At 44.3% G+C, this 17,725-nt stretch overlaps 1 protein-coding gene across 6 annotated transcripts in view; it reads right to left on the bottom strand.

The window, feature by feature from the left end:
* rbfox2 (RNA binding fox-1 homolog 2) overlaps positions 1-17,725 on the bottom strand; it is a 37,239-nt gene that overhangs the window by 11,611 nt on the left and 7,903 nt on the right. For 4 of the 6 annotated variants that reach the window (XR_010666854.1, XR_010666853.1, XM_065958696.1 and 1 more), the window contains exons 3-6: positions 5,095-5,298; positions 3,176-3,343; positions 2,540-2,593; positions 2,327-2,419 (exon numbers count right to left, since the gene is read on the bottom strand). Coding sequence is in view for 4 of the 6 variants with exons in the window: in XM_065958696.1 (XP_065814768.1) it covers positions 2,327-2,419; positions 2,540-2,593; positions 3,176-3,343; positions 5,095-5,298 (519 nt within the window). In the remaining 2 variants the exon portion in view is untranslated. Of the gene's footprint in view, positions 1-2,326; positions 2,420-2,539; positions 2,594-3,175; positions 3,344-5,094; positions 5,299-14,217; positions 14,466-17,725 lie in introns of those variants that run through there. The other 2 variants (XM_020658436.3, XM_065958689.1) reach the window with 2 other exon arrangements.

Below are 17,725 nucleotides of genomic sequence, written 5' to 3'. Positions count from 1 at the left end.
TATGGCGTCATACAGATGACGAGAAAGAGAGTAAACCATGCAGGATACAGCTCTGAATTAAATGCTGAATGCAGTTAGAGAGGTGATTGGAATGAATGCATAAGAAGTGGTAGTCATAGTTGTTGCACTTGCAGATAGATGCAGTACATTCAGTTATACAAGTGGCCTTTATAATGCCATGCGGTCACTGGCTAATCTCGTAATCGTTTCATTCACCACCTCCCCAATCAATCACAGGATTAGCCAATCAGGGTCTGTCAATCAATCAAGCTCCCTCCAGTCAAGGAGTCCTTCATTTGGGTGTTGGGTGCATTTTATTTGGATTTTTTTTTTTGACAGATGGGGTGGGGGGGGGGGGGGGGGGGAGGGGGGGAGGGGTCATTCAAAGATGATGCCATGTGTACACAACTTACCGTTGCCTGGGAAACGGCGTGAGGACACGCGAGCAGTTACCGTGGAGACTGACAACAACAACAACATACAAAAATCATCAGGGAAATAGAGAAAATATATGTAAGAAAGAAATGATGAACCAAAAAAAAAATAATAAAAAAAATCAAACAAACAAAACGAGGTAATGAAAAGCAACCCCCACCCGAAGGCAGAGAGGAAGTGATGTCACAGGTCACGTGTCAACAGTCACCTACAGGTATCAGCCACTTGACAGCAAACTGAACCTCCCAAACCCACTACAAACACAGATTGAAGAGGTTGATAAAGGAGAAAACAAATGGAAACAGAAAATGTTGGGATTCTGGGAGGATCGCTATCCGTCATTATTGCCCTCATTTAAATCAAATAAATGAAAAATAATCCCCTGAAATCAAACTTAATCTCATTCTAAGCTACCTGACTATATCACAGCTATGGGAAATGGACAGAGAAATGGGGGGGGGGGGGGGGGGGGGGTACAGAAGAAATGCAGTTGCATATGGGGGACACACAAACTGGGAGAGACGGACAGACAGACTGGCCTGGTGAAAAAGAGTGAAAGAGATGAAGGAGAAACAATAAAGAAATAAAGGAGAGGGAACGACAGCTATCGTATGCATTCTCGTCACATGTTCATTCTCTCCCCGCCCTCCATGTTTCTAATTCCACTTCCACACACATACACCCACCCACCCACGCACAGACACAGACACACACACACACACACACACACACACACACACACACACACAGAAGAGTGCAGCACATTTGAGACCATGCAGAAGAGCTCTAGTAGCGAGTTTAAATCATAAATAAAAGCGTGATTCAAAAACCAAGAGCCAGAGCAAATGGTGAAAGCGTGGTGCGTTTGATCTCTGATGCCATTTGCAACTGAAACCCCGAGCTCATGCTGAGAAATAAAATAAAAAAAATAAAATAAAAATAAAAAGATGTCACGACAAAATGCACTTCCATGAGATCTGGTGTTCTTTTTCAGGAGTGGTGGATGCAGGTGTGTGTAAACAAAACATTTTCTTTATTGTTTTTTTCTTTTTTGACCATCCATTTTGCACATCTGAAATTAAACAGCTGTTTTGAAGGATTGGAAATGACACCACACTTCTTCACTGCAGTCTCATTCCAAAAAAAACAAAAACAAAAAAACTGCCCTTTGAAAATGCCCCCAACATGCATCAATCTCTTAACACATCAAACATAAGAAATGCCACCCAGAGGCCCCCACCATATTTGAACAGAAACTCCCAACATGACATCTGACCTTATGATCCATCCATGCAACATACCTCGTACTGACACACGCAAGCACTGTTGTTGTTTTATTTTTCAGAGAAAAAATAACCGCCCGTCCAGTCATAAACACAACCATAAAATCAAAATGGCCGCTCATCATGATCATGGAAGAAGTGATGATGGAAAAGGTGCAGGAAAACAAACAAACAAACAAAAAAAAGATCCTACATGCTGTGACAGAAGCGCATATCATCGGCAACCGCGTCGTAGTGATGTCTCACCGGCCATGCCTGTTGTGTAGCCAATCCACCGAGCATGCTTTGCAAACCACACATCTTTTAAGATCAAGGTGCAATGGACAGCCCACAACATCAACACCATCATCAACAACAACAGCATAAACATCAGCAGAGGTGCTGTCAGAGAGACGTCTGTGTGCGCAGCACCACTGCACCATGCTATTGTGAAGCCAGAGGGGTTAGAGTTAAACACATACAGCCATCCGAAAACCTCTGGGGCAGAAACGACCAGAACAAACTCATTCTCATAGTCGGACATGGAGGGAAAACAGAGGAGAAAACGGTCACTGATTCTAAAAAAAAAAAAAAAAGAAAAGAAAAGGGGCGAGGGTGGTGAGTTATACCTCGATTTTACGTCCTTCCACCAGTGTACCGTGAAGCTTCTCCCGGGCCCTCTCTGCATCTGCACTAGTCTCGAATGTTACAAAACCAAAGCCCTGCGAGCAGAGGAGAGTGGAGAATGGAAAAAAAAAAAGAAGAGGGGGGGGTGAGGGGAGGTTGAAAATAGCTTGAAAGGCTGAGCTCATTTTTGTTTTCAAGACCTTCCATTTTCCTACCTTGGATCCCCGCTCATTGAAAATGATCTCCACATCAAGGATTTTTCCGTATTGCTGTGAAAGAAAAAGAAAAAAGAAAATGAAGCAGCTGGAGAAAAAAAAAAAAAAAAGCATGTTAGCTCATGTCCTACATCTTGCCACAGGGTGTCAGCACTGTGCAACCATGACAGACTGGCTCTGAGCCAGCTCCACTAGTCTTTCCTTCCACCATATCTTTCTCCCCTCTGCACCGCAATTAAAAGACATTCCACTTACAGAAAAACCCAGGCACAAGGCCAGATTCTTTAAACCTTTTGTTCTAATAACCTTTCTACAAATTACATTCTGAGTTTCAGTTTTTCAAGGCAAAAAGAGTAAGACGCTGAACACGTACAACAGGATTTTACTTGTGTTAAAAATCCCACTTGAGGACAGGAAATAACGAGTCTGGGGTCACCCAAGCGTCCTTGTGTCTCTTGAAAGGGGCTTTAAAACTTCAATTCATCATCATTATTATTAGTTCCATCATTATTGGATTTCTCCTTTGAGTCATTAAATCTTCTTTACTTCACATTTTTGATCCTTCTCAACTTCTCTGGTTTGTTTTTATGTGATGAGGCAAAAAAGGAAAAGAGAGGAATAATCCAGTCTACATACCCCAAACATCTGCCGTAGGTCAGGGTCCCGGAAGCGGAAGGGGATGTTCGACACATGGAGGCGTTTCGGGGTCCCCTTGCCGTCTGAATCATCCCCAATCGACCCTCCGCCTCCTCCTCCTGAGCCGACGCCTGACTGTACGTCAATCTGGGAGGATCCATCTGTCTGCTGGGACGGACGGACGGGCGGGCGGACGGGGGGGGAGAAGAGAAGAGATAAGGAAAGGGAAAAACAAAAAGTGGTGTTTAACAAATAACACAAAAGATGATAGAGTGCTGTCAGTACTGTGTCACCAATAGACCTGCGACCCATGATGTGATTATTTTCATTATTTATCTTTCAGCCAGTTATTTCTGAGATTCGTTGATTTGATATTTTTGTCAGTTTCTAGAAATACAGAAAATTGTACAATCTAAACACACACCATATAAGAATAACAGTATATCATAACTATTAACTTTAGGTTGTTGTTTCACATAATGAAAGGGGAAAAGTGCAGGTAAATGTTGAACATAAAACAGGTTTAACGCCTCTTAATCGTATAATTCAACTGGGGAATATAGAACTCTGAGAACGCAGATGTATTTGTTTTAAGCTGTTTAAATGCCAGCTTGATATTAGCTAAAAGGGGTGTAATAGTTCTAGTATTTCTACTACTTTAATATTTGTACAGCAACCTTTTTTATGTTATTCCATTTTTCTAGGAGGTTTCTCTGGGTTCATATTTTAAGCTTCCTATCGCGCTGAGAGCTGCTTTAACTGCTAGTTTAGCGTTAACTTAAAGTGCTGTAAATGTAAAGTTACAATCACTACATCCTACACTTCAAGTCCCGGCTAAAGTTTTTATTTCTCCAGAAACTATTCTATGTTCCCTATCTCTCACCTCTACACGTCGAGGAGACCTTTAAAAAAAAAAACATTTGCTAATTTCTCCGTGTGTCCTTCAGGTAGTGTTTCATAATCAAAAGCGCTGAATGCTGTTTTAATCTTAATGTAGATGTAGCATGTTGTAAACACGTCAAACTACTTTCCCATTACGACTTTCAAAACACATTTGCAAAATATTAATTGTACCCTTTCCCTTCTTCAGCTGATATCTGCAGCTCGAAGCTACTGAGGCTATCGGCTACAGGTTAAGACTCGAGAGTTGAGATGACCATCTCCAAAGTGGCACAAAGTAAACACAGGCCTACATCCTTGATACAAAACATCCATCTCCCTTCTTTTTCTCTGCAGTTCAGCACAATATTAAACAACCTGCTACATTTACAACGCCTTAAGCTAACATTAAGCTACAGCTCTCACACTGTGGGATTTAAAATTGACACAGGGAAACAATTTGAATAATTTCAAAATGTTTTGTTTTTAATGTCTTCTAATGCCTCATGAAGTTGTTGCTGTAAAAATATTAAAGTAGTAGAAATAGGCCTACTATTACACCCCTCGTAGCTAACGTCAAACTAGCATTTAAAACAGTTTGGTAAATGAGTCCATCTATGTCCTCAGGGTTATATATTGTAAAGCAAAGATTATCAAGAGGTTTAGTGGACCCAGGGAACACAGAGATGACATCTCTGAACAGTGAGTGAGTGCTGGAGCTAAAATGGCTTTTGATCTTAAATTAACAGCTGCAGCTTCCTCATACAAAAACATTGTGAAAGGCTCGCATCAGTTTGGACATGAGAGGTTCACAGAGTATCTGCAATCAATTCAAAAATGTCAGCTCTGTATTTGGTATCGGTCAGTAGACTGGTCCTGCGATACAGAAAATTGGTTGTGAGGAGGTGGATGTCAAATTGCTGCATCCAATCGACTTACTACATTTTAATCTAAACACACATTTCACTCTCGCTCTCGGCGCCCTCTCCAAGGCAAAGACCTGATGTGGGCTGCACACAGAGGACGCGGCTGGCACTCACTTGAGCGCTGAGGCTGTTGGCAGCGTTGGCGGCGCTGTTCGCAGCTCCGCCGGCTTCCACGGGGCCCTGCACGGCCCCCGCTGTGTACAAGCTGCCCCCGTAATCCAGGGCCAGGCCGTTCTGGGGGGGCGGCGGGGGAGGCGGAGGGAACGCTGAGAAAGGTGGTACGAGTCCCTCCTGACCGCCAGCACTATCCTGAGAGCCCTGTTGGTGGAAGAAAGACAGAGAAGAAGAAGAGTGAGGGGAGGGAACGCCAAAGGAACCGGCTGGCGGACTTCAACGGTCTCTTTTACTGAGAGCATCACCCGACAACACAGTGACCACTTTCCAGAGAGCTCCAGTCTAAAAGTCATACAAGCATGGATATTATATTTCTATCTCCCTGTGTGTGTGTGTGTGTGTGTGCGTATGTATCTATCCCCCCCACCATTAAATATTCACTGCAGCCACATCTATTATTGAGGGTCAGATGCCTCCACGCTCAGAGTGTTGTAAAATGGTGAGTGTCTAACGCCTGCACATACACTCACAAACGCCTCTGCACACAAATCACCTTTGACACGCAAAACACCCACACACCTAAACGCTCACACAGAGACCAACTGTTAGTAAGGAAGCCTGCCCAAGTATTTAGCGCACGTTATTACCCCCATGAAAATAACCAAACGTTATACCAACATTAGAGTGTGTAGGAGGACAGAACAGGCACACACAAACACAAGGCGAAACACAAATACAACACGTGCATTAACACAACACACACACACACACACACACACACACAGACATTCCTGGCTTTTGGCAGTGGGGCATGGATACCCTAAAATGGTAATGGTTAGTGAGCGGAGTGAGACAGCAGGGATGACAGAGAAGGCGAGATGGACGATAAAAGGTGATGACTGATAGAAGAGGAATGGCCCGACTCTGAACCGTAGCTGTTTAAAGATAAACCCACCCGACACTGTCTTCTTTCTGATCTTTTTATAACTGCAGCGCACAGCCAATCAATTCGAGACGAGCTGAGAAACTCTTTCCCTTTTGTTTGTCGACAGCGTCTTTACGTACACCGCGGCCGAGTCTGCACTGCAGTCATGCTAGCAGCTCTGTCGGGGTCAGAACAGTGCTTGAAGCTAAAAGCTAATGTTAGCAGACTTACATGCACACAATGAGGACGCCAAAATGCTGATGTGTCGGTGCTAAAATATTCATGCAAGTATGTTTAACATCTACGTTTTTATTGTGTTTTTTTACTGCAGGAGGTCAGCATGACTTACTAAAACACTGCATGTAATTTGCTCACGGAAAACCATCTTTATCTTTGGCATCTTTGACCTTTTCACAGAAACAAATGGTCACTGTCTGACTCCAAGATGTACGAGGAATTAAAAAAGATTCATATATAAAAGACGCAGGTTGTTAAACAAGTTAAATGCAAATCAATGACAATCACAGGTATACTGCATAAACAAAAGAAATGTGGCTTTATTGGTTATTTTCAGTGCTATCATCATTAATCATTATTATTAGAAGCTACATCATTAGCAGAAGCGCTAAAGCAGAAAGTATCAATAATTATGATAACTGGATATACCTCCACTAATGAGAATCAATATACCTTACAAGACATCTGCTACACTGGAAGAGGGACTGTGTGTGTGTGTGTGTGTGTGTGTGTGTGTGTGTGTGTGTGTGAGTGACAGGCTGCAGCTATGCCCATCTGAGTCGCACAATAGATCTCTGTCCCTTTGGGAGAGTTAAAAGTGTGTGGGAGAGTGTGCATGTGTAAGTGTGTGTGTGTGTGTGTGTGTGTGTGTGCCATCTGTCTCCCAGCTTTTGACCTTTCTCAGCATCACACCTGTGACACGGTAGCCAGCCCCCTCGCCTTAGTGACAAACCAGAGGTTGCACACGGTCGACATGGATCACATCGACATTGTGACATGATAGCATCTACTGCGACACGGCAAGAGGCAAACTTAGTTTCTTAAAGAACACAAATGCATCAGAATAAAGGCAGGTCAACTTCCTGCATTGTATTGCAATAAAGAAATCATTTAGGTCTTTACAAGCAGTCGGACATTTTTCATTGGATTTTTAACATCAAGAAAATGTGTATTAAACAGTCTATCTTTTTACACCGAGTCTTTAATTCAATCTTATTTATTAAAACAGAGGCCACTTAAGACTCATTTTGATTTTCACAGTTGCTTAAATATTCTGTTGAAAGAAAGAAGAAGAAAAAAAGCAGCCCCTTCTTTCATGGCTTGCAGGCCCTGTGCATATAAACGGTCAGTGTTGCATGTATTTAATAATGTCGTCATCAAGTATATGCACAAACTGCTGCCAGCTTTATTTTTGAAGCAATGACATGTTTTTTTGTTTTTTGTTTTTTAAATGAACTGCCACAAATATATTTTTATTTTCTAACTTGCACGTTCGACTGATTGTCTGTCAGCTGCTTAAATACATGAATCATAAACATCCGAGTATGTGGAGGCTAATAGTTGCTTTTGTGCTGCTGTGAGAGCGGAGGAGCAGCATCCGATACTTGAAGAGAGATGCTTTGAACTCAACCTTTTATAACTAAAGCACGGTGGTCATTTCAGCTGGGTGATCACCACCAGCAGTCCCGTCATCTCACTCGCTCCTCACAGTAAATACGTGTTTATGATCAATCTTGAACACGGTAACTCTGGTGCCAAACTGCTCTGCCTGTTCTCCAGCCTAAATCCCTGGAACACTTCCTCTACTCTCCTGCATGTGAAGCGACACCATTTTCTCTTTTCTTCTGCGCCCGGCACTCAGGCGATACAGCCTCAGATTACTGACCACAGAGTCCAAGTTTTAACTTTTCATACAGCAGCTGTGGCCGCTCCTCTCAGCAGCTGTATGAACCTCTTCCAATCTTGTCCACAAGCCTTGAATTTAAGATTTCTCTCAGTGATAACATCCCACATTTGAATTATACCCCGAGAGGGTTTTGATTATATGATACGACCAAGTAACTACACATCTGAAGATTACTCCACCCAGCCTTCTGTTTTAATTGTTAATATCATAATTCCATGCACAGGAGCTTTGAAAGGAAAATGTATAATAAGGGGAGCTTCTCTGTATTATAAGATTTAATAAAAGATCCACACTGTTACATCACTGGATGTAATGATGTGAACATGAGCTGAAAACCTCTGCTGAGACATCCTGAATATATTAAATTCAGAGAGACAGAAAAAGGAGAGCAAAAACAAGGAAATTAGTCAGTGTAGCTCAGGCTTTTGACTGCAGGAGACAAATTACATCAAATGCTTAATGACACACTGGATGGCTTCCTCTTGCATCAGCCCGGCCCGTTAGATTAACTTTTCTTGATGATGTTAGAACGATAGCAGGTGGAGAAAGTCATTCTGGGTCACCAGGTATGGGCCAACTTGGATGACACACGGGATTAGAGAAACTAGACCCAACTCCTGTCATGCTGGAAAGGGAAAGTTGATCCCTGAAGTTGGGTTAGATGAGGTAGAGAAAGTAGAAGTTGCAGCAATGAGGTAGCACACTAAGAGCAATGCAGCATCACTATGTTAAAAACAAACCTGAAGACATTCCCTATCTTACCAATCAACCCCATCCTTCACTATCAACATCCCCTTATCAGCAGGTCCTCTTGGGGAGTCCCCACAACTGGTTGGCTAGTAAAATTTCATTTGCTTACTCTGGTTTTTGGCCAGAAGCCTTCATGACATTCCCTTCATTCTCAGCTGAACTTTGTGTAAAGGGCTGATTAGCAAATGTTTGCATAGCAAGAGGCCCTAACAGAAGGTAGGTAAACATTGTACCTGCTCAACGTCAGCATGATAGCATGAAGACTTTTTAAGATTTTTTAAGGAACTTTCAGCCAGCCTGCCCCCTAACATCATCCTGAGTTGTTTATTAACACATGTCCCTCACAGTGTGAAGTTTCCCCTGTACAATATGTAGAGGGCGAGGTCTAACAAGGCAAGTCATGACAAAGAAGAGACACTGTGGAAATTCAAGAGGGCAGACAATACTCCAGAGACCTCCACTATACTGACACTTTGTTGCCTATATATCAATGCTACATGGAACTGGATGTATGGACTTGAGATTGTCAAGTGCTTTTCTAGTTTTCTGACTACTCAAAGCACTTTTACACCGGCCCATACACACACTGATGACAGAGGCTGCTATGTTGAGTAGTATTAGCCAATACGCTGCAGACGAAGCAGAGGGAGCAACTTGGGGTCTTGCCCAACGACACATCGGACATGTGACTGCAGGTGCTGAGGATTGAACCCCTGACCTTCCGGTTGAGAGACGAGCGACTCTACCACTGAGCCACATATTCACAAATGAGTGTGACGGAATATACTGGCGAGCAGGAAAGACAATTAGTCTGCTTTGTGACAAGCACCAGTCATGTGATCCAAAAGTCACCCCCCCCCCCACCTGCTTGTGGATGCAAACTTTGTTCACTTGCGATAACTGATTCCAGTTAAATTCCTGGAAAATCTGTGCATGGGGGAGTTTTGTGCCTGTGTGAAAACACACTGATCAGTAGGCTTAAGTTTGCATAGCTTATCTGAAAGGTCACACTCAGAGTCAGGGTGTAAAGCTGACCATTGGAGAGTCATTAGCCTGGTTTATAATCCGAAGCAAACGTGTATTAAGGTGTAGCCCCTCAAATTAAGCTGCCCTCAAGCAGACAGCCAACCTATTTGGAAAATAAGCAAAAAAGATAATAAGAGGAAGAAATTAAGAAAAAGGTATTAAAGCTCCCTCAGAGATTTCTTCAACAACAAAACAAAGAAAGAGCCCAAAAAAAAAAAAAAAAAACCTTGAGTCAACTTTGTTGGGAAAACTACCCTCCTACTCTGCTTTAAAATGTTAATCATTGCTCCTGTGTTGTTGCACTCAAGTCAACACTGATGACTCATGACACAACTCACTCAACCAGAGATGAGTCAGTCTTTGACTTGACAGGTTGTGATGCAATCAGACAAAATGATAGTGACTTGGATTTTTAATAACGGCACACTTGGGACTTTATGTTTTGACATCACCGAATATTACTTCCACAGGCTATACCACTGTTTAGATTGTATCTCCAGCAGTCATAACCTCCCCCTCATTGTCGAGGCTCATGCACTGCAACAGACTACAGCCTAGCAGGAGAATGGACAACCCCGGCTGTTGCTGCTCCTTCTGCCAGACCAAAATAGAAAATGGGAATACGAGCCAAAAACAACCTTGTATTTGTGTTCTACGATTGGCCTTTTCAGAGAAGATGTACTTTAACTTCATCTCTACAGCACTCTCTCTAGATGATGGCCTGGTATATACAAAAATAGTGTGTGCCTGCTTGATGCCCCCCCTCCCCACCTCGCCTCTCAAACCGCCAAGTTACGGGCCTTTAGCTCACTGCCTTTGTGCTTATGAATAAACGCACAAAGATTGCAGCGTAAGAGGAGAGCCAGAGAAAAGGACGGAGGGCATTTTCGTCAATTTGATCAAAAGAGCGGCCCTGTAGACAAACGGCAGGCTCGTATTTATTTATTTTTTTTCCTTTCTTTTGTGCCGGCATTCAGGTCTGCGTACGTTTTGTTTGTGTACATGTCGTCTGCGTGTCAGCGTGTGTGTGTTTGTGCTTCCGCTCCCCTGGCGTTTAGGCGTCAGGCATCAAGGGGTTGTGTAAGTGTATGCGTTGGCCAGGCAGAGCCAGTGACTCAGAGCAGTAGCAGTAGCTGGCTTTCTTTCGGGTCAGTTAGCAGCAGCAAGTGTGTCTGAGGAGGCATGTTATAAAATGTGCTCTTCTGCAGCAGTCTCACTACGCTGTGCGGGAAGGAGCCGAGGAGGAGAAAAGAGGAAGATGGCTAAGAGCTAACTGGGGCAACACCGGGTCATTTAACATGAATAATGACATTTCAGTATCTTACTTTATCAGGCCCCTGAGCCATTAGTCTACAGCCTAATTCGACCAAGTCGCTGATGGAAAATGTGATGCGAGCAGTTAGCGCCGCTCGCATTTATGCAGAAAAAAAAAACAACGTTAAACTGAAGAAGTTGTTTTCCACTCAGATTTTTAGGCTTTTTGACTCCATGCTGATGTTACCCGAGCTGAAAAACAGCTGGAGAAACGTTCACGCCGTGTCTGTGGCATACTGATGAGCCAGGAGACACCCTCTTGTTAAATTATTCCATCCCACGTCAACCCCCCCGCCCCCCCTCCTCCTCCAGCTCCATCACTCTTCCTCCTCCCCCTCTTGCGCTTCCTCTCTGCTCCTCTTGCTGCTGTTCTCCCTTTCCTCCCACTCTCTCTCTCTCTGCTGACTGCTTTGCTTCTTTACGCTTCATAAAATCCAGACGGGACCCTCGCAAACGTCCCGCCCCCCCCCCCCCCCCCCCCCCCCCCCCACGCCTGTCAATCAAGCCCATTTGCTTAGCAACAGGATATCAGCAATGCCCTGGCTCCTCCCCCCGATACTCTTCTCCATCTCCTTATAGGGTAACGTGTCTGCTCGTCAAACAAACCCCTCCCATTACACCACCATCCTTTTCCTTGTAGGGTCTCCCGTATTGTTCCTCTTCCTCACACGGTATTTCTCGGAGGCTCCTCTTCATCATGCATGCCGTGCAGAGATACAAACATGAACACTGGCTTCCCCCTGTCATCTCTCCCCTCGCTGTGACAAAAGTCCACCCCGCTGCTCTGCCGCATTTATATTAAAGGTAAACACTCCAAAACAAAAAGCTCGATGACAGTATTGTCCACATGTATTCCTCATTAAACACACACCACGCAGGACAAACACATGTGCAGGTGAACACACAAACTCTCAAACAGACATGTGTTTACCCAGCATGGACACGCCTCCTCGAGTATTCAGTATGGCCGTGAACGAGTTAGTCTTGTTTGGAGCTCAGGTAATAAAGCAAACACTCGTCCTGCTGTCCAGCGTGCGGCTTCAAAAATGTACACAAGCCAGCTACAGCAGCATGTTGTCACCGAAAACCGCACCGCGCGCAGTCAGCGAGGGCAGCCCCCTATCTATTTCAAAGGCAGGTTCTTTGCAACAACAAAAAAAGGCCACGCAGATGTCCCGCAGTGACTCATTAGAGATGCAAATAGCTTCTAAAGAGGCATAATTGTTAATGCAACCTGAGCTTTGGGTCATTTCATAACACGCGCTCTTTTCAGAGGCGCAGTGCAAAAGGTGTCTACCTCGCGCCTCGGAACCATCTAACAAATCTGCACAAAATGAATGACTCATGCAAGTTGCCACGGCAACACGTCTCATTGGGATCATTTAACGACCAGCATTGTTAACCCAGCGAAGAATCAATAACAAGATTTGGGAAAAGGGTGGGAGTCGGAGGAGGCTGGTGAAACCTCGCTGCCTGTTTTGGGTTTTACGCAAGCTTTGCAGTGTGTGTGTGTGTGTGTGTGTGTGTGTAGTTTTGCAGTAGGTAGGCGTCTCTCCCTAGCCTAAGGGCACAAGTTAAGGTGGGGCTTGAGAAAATATTTTAGTCTTTTGCACCTGATATGCTTCTTCAACTTTCATGCAGCAAGGGATACAAGTATTAGCATAGAGTAGCACCAGAAGACAGAAAATAAATTCCCCTCTTTCATAAGGAAACTATGAATAATTCCACACACACACACACACACACACACACACACACACACAAACACACACACACACACATATGTAACTTGCAAAGTCAGCTCGACTGAAATTGCGTCACAGAGCCAAACTAGCTCTCTCCAGTTGACCTACAATATTGTCAAATCTGAATGTGGCTCTCCATCTCACTCATTTTTGTCCGCGTCTGCATGAATTCAACCTCCTCGTCCATGGGCTTTCCCTGCTCAATTGCCAGAGGGTGCTCCGTCACCTTAAAAATCAATTTTCTATTCTCCAGCTCTCATTCTCTCGCTCTCTTTTTTCAAACCCCATCCCCCTCTTCCAGGGGCTCTTGGAGGAAAACATTGAGATAACAGCTGCCAGGGCCCCAGGGAGAGCGAGAGGAGGGAGAAAAGAGGTCAAACAGTAAAGAGAGCAGGAATCCAAGGTACAGCTGAAAAGAGAAGCACACGCAAGCAAAAGGCAGGAAGAAACACACACACACACACACACACAGAGCCTAATTCACACCAAATGAAATGATACAAACGTGACACTTCATGCACCAACTTTGCGGCCCACTGTGTGCCTGAGCTTGTGTGTGTGTGCGTTTGTGAAATGTGTGACACAGAAATTACAGTGAGGAGGTGTTGTTAGCTGAATAGAAGAGAGGCAGAAGGGAGGAAGGGAAAGAGAGCGAGGACAGCAATGAAAAAAAAAAAAAAAAAAGACAGAGACAACTGTTCTGGGGACACCTGTCCCTTTCGCTCACAGGCTGGAGCGATGTACAGAGACAGCTGCAGAGGCAATAAAGAAGAAAGACTTTTTTTTTTTTTTTTTTTTTTTTTTAAAACGTACCTCTCCTCCCCCTAATCCTTCACAGTTTCCACTCTGAGATCTCACAAGACTTTACTGCAGAAGCAGCACACTTCAACAGCTTCATGCCGCCCCGACAGACTTGACATGTTGTACTGTATGTTCACATGGATTCCTTCTGAGCATGCATAATACATGGCAGAGCCGAGTTTCTTGCAGTTGCGGCTCTTGATGTTTCGGATTGCGTGCGCTTTTTTAGCTCTGGGCAGGAGAACAGATGCCACAACAACAACGGCGTGCACCAATACACTGCAGCCCGTGCGTTTCAACCACAACCGAGCCTAATTGCGGCGATGCAATCTCCGAAGCCTTTATCTCGCTGTCATCTACGCCTACTATGCTAGTCTTTTCTGTGTTTGTATCCCCGCGTAGCGTACTGGCGGCCCGAGTCGTAATGAGAGTCTGAACTGCCCTGACTGGGCCACTCTAGTAAAGGGGGTCAAGTAGAGTCCTCATCTGTTAGTAGTTAATTATCATTTCATGCTCGATGACAGTGCTGCTCCCGCTCTGACGCCTGTGTTCGCTTACAGTGGAGCCCCGATGCTCAGCGAGGAGACGCAGCGTACACAGCGGAGGATATGAAAAGATATGAGAAGATAAACACTCACCGACAACACGGAAGGATAGTACAGTCCCATCATCGTATTCTGTGCAACAACTCTCACTGTCGCTGCTCCTCTCTCCTCTCCTCTCCTCTCTCTCTCTCTCTCTCTCCTTTCCTCTTCTCACGCTGCCTTGCTTTCTCTCCCCTCTCTCCCAGCCTGTGTCACCTCACCAGCTCCGTCTCTCTTGTCTGTCTCACAGATTCAAAATCTCCCTCTCTCTGCCCCCGCTCGCTCTGTCTGCCATGCCAACCCCCCCCACCCCACCCCTCCCCTCTTCCACCTCTTCTTCTGCCTCCGCCTCCTTCTCCTCCTGTGCTGGCCTCTGTCCCTGTCACTCTCCCTCGCCTGCTTTTCTTTACCCCCCCCCCTTCTTTCTTTCTCCCTCTCTCGGTCTCCCACTCACTCTTTTCTTTCCTTTCCTTTTCTCCCACTCGCTCTTTCCTCTCCCTCTACCCTCAGCCTTCTGTTATGCTGCTGTGCCCTTGCCTGCTCATCTCTTCTGTTTCCTTCTTTAGTCCTCCTCCTCCTCTTACTCTCCTCTCTCACCCAGATAGCCTGACGCCTCCCTCCCTCCCTCCTACTTCTCTTCCACTGTCACACCTGCAAACTTTCCCCTCCCACTCTGCTCTCATGTCGCAGCCCCTCCCTCCTCTCTCTCTCTCTCTCTCTCCCTCCCTCTCTCTCTTTTCTGCTGCTGCTCTCTTTCTCCATATAGGTGAAGTAACTGGGACTGCTGGCACCACTGGGAGAGAAAGTGAACATTCTTCTTCCCTCTCTCACCTCAGGCATGCACCTTGTTAAATAAATCTGCAGCCAAATGCATGTGTCATATGGAGAGTCTTAGCATCTTTCAGCTCTTTATTTTGGTTTTTGATGAAGAAAGATTACTCGCATCGCTCCTACCGAAGCTTGATTCAGAATTCTAACAGATGTTTTGGGGGAGAATGGCTCTAAAAAAAAAAAAAAATCTAATACGAGGATCCTGCTCAGCACAAAAACCAAAGACAGACAAGGCTAGCACCTAGCTTGTGAGCACAATGGAGAATTTAGCAGCAACATTTTCCCTCAGACACATTAAGAGATGTGACTCTGATCCACCCAGAGACATGAACGACTTGAGAAGACGCTCTTTTGAAAGTTCAGAGGAACAGCTTATGTAACTCTTTTAAAAGCAGAAAGTCTGACAAGATATTCATCATATCCCGTGATCGTATAAAGATATTAGAGGACAAGTCAACAATGTCTTCCAGCACGGGTTACACTTGGCACACGCACTGCACTTTTCTTTAGCACGACAGCCAATAAACGCATGCATCTGTGACTCCCTTGTGCATCGCTTGGCAATCTGAATGTTGCACGAGAAAGGAATAATCCGCCGGTTACAATGAAACGACAACAACGATTGTTCGTTAAGAGAGCCAGTCAAATAATCTAACCGGGGTTTGATGTATGATTAAAATATGCAAAATAAATGTAACACATATTCTTTTGGCTTTCTTAAAACGTGTCACTTAAATAATGAATATTTCCACATGTACAAATGAAACAAAATGCTTAAAACATCTTAGGTTTTTGTTCACCCTTGGTAAAAAAAAAAAAAAAAACCTGGAGTATCAGACCAAGAAGATCCAAGGCAAGATTTTGGAAAAAGTCCAGAGAATAAAACCACTACAGGCGGTCTCCCTGAACGTCCAATCACATGTAGGTTCACAGTTTGACAACCAATCAGGGCTGGGTATTGCTAAGAACCTCCCAATTCAATTTGATTTTGAATCTTTGTGTCCTGAATGGATTCGATATTGATCAAGTGCTTTTTTTTATTTTTTATTTTTAAATCAATTCATTAATTCACATCGATGACAGAAACACCAGACAATTCAGTACAGTACCTTCTGATATGAGTTAAATAATAATGTGAGCATTATCTCTTTCCAGATGTTGTTTAGGGAAGCGAGGCATCTGTACAACATGAATCAAAGTGTTGCAACACCCACAGGAGATGGGTTTCATTTCTAAGGAAATAAACGATTTCAGGATTTTCTGAATGGATATTGAATTGTGGAAAAAAAAAAAACAGATCGTAATTCAGCAGCCCTTCAACCGATCCAAACATTTTGAGCAACAGCAGCTAAATCAGAGTTTTTCATACATCTGATGCTTTTCAGCTATGACCCCGGTGAAGGCCACAAGCTGAAACGCGTCAATCTAATCTGTCAATAAAGTTGATCTTCGCACTACAAAGTGTCGCTGGAGCTTTTCGACCTCTTCAAAGCCGTTCACTCTTCGCGCACCTTGTTAGCTGGTGAAGTTGTGCCAGAAATTCATTTTGCTTTTCAGCATGAGAAAATATGCAGAGGCATCAAACATTCATTTCAATAAATCATGAAAAAGAAAAGCCTAGTGTGAGGCGAGGTGAGAGAAGCAATGGCAGGCCTCCTTCATTCTCACAATGGCCTTCAACTGCAGGAAAAATGATTTAATTTTTCTGATTTAGCCACGACTACCACTCAACACCAAATCTGACTTTAGATGTTTGGCTCTTTAAGTTTTAACTGTCATGGATAACCATTAATAAATAAGGAAGCCTGAATTGTGTAATTTTCACAGACTTATAAAGCCAGTAGGGAGACCAAGTCATAAAGTCAAGTATAAAGACTAAAAGACCACATGACACATAAGCTCATCTTGAGTTTGCATCTCGTGTCTTATGTGCATTTGTGAATTTCTCAAATGCACAAAACTCTCCCCTGACTTCTTCTATAAGTTTCCAGGGGTGCATGTGTGAAGACCGCTTACAGGGCTCGTCTCGGACTTCACACATCAGCTTCTGCTGCTCTCCAGGCTCTTCCTTCAGGAGCCTTTGATCACATCATTCTCACACGGCTGCTGACAGTTTAGCACCTCCGTGTTGTGGGAGTCTCCCCGCTGCCCAGCATTGTTTTCTTCCCTCCCTGTCTTTTCTCTCTCCTGGTCAGAGGCCAGTTCACACTTCAGAGTCCCTCAAGTACTGCTCGACTGACTTCTTTACATCCCGACGAGGGGTTTCTCACACGTTGGCTTCTCTATGATTCATTCCTGGGACATTATCATTAGGAGGGAAAAGGCTTCAAAGCGGCATCGTCTTACAGTGAAATGAAAACTGGCTAATTGGCTTCCAGGCTTCTGCTGTAGCCGCTAAACAGAACAAAACACAGCCAAGGCGAGAAAATAACCTCAGAGTGAGGCAATTAAGAGCATGCAAGTGAAGGCTTAAAGACAGATACTGTGCAGATAAGTGAGCAGAGGTTGCTGGGCGTCACGGAGAGCGAGGGATGAGGGGATTATGGGTAGAGCATGAGAGGATGAGTGGATGAAGGGAGGATGATCTAAGGATTAACCACATAAACTAAGCAGTCTAATAACACAATCAGCAGGCAAATACAAACACTAGTTAGCAGATTGTAGCCTGACACACACACACACACACACACACACACACACACACACAGAGTGCTGTCCCTTTCTATGGGTG

Source organism: Labrus bergylta, chromosome 1, assembly GCF_963930695.1.
Source record: "Labrus bergylta chromosome 1, fLabBer1.1, whole genome shotgun sequence".
Taxonomy (NCBI): domain Eukaryota; kingdom Metazoa; phylum Chordata; class Actinopteri; order Labriformes; family Labridae; genus Labrus; species Labrus bergylta.
This window is presented reverse-complemented; position numbering and strand designations above follow the sequence as displayed.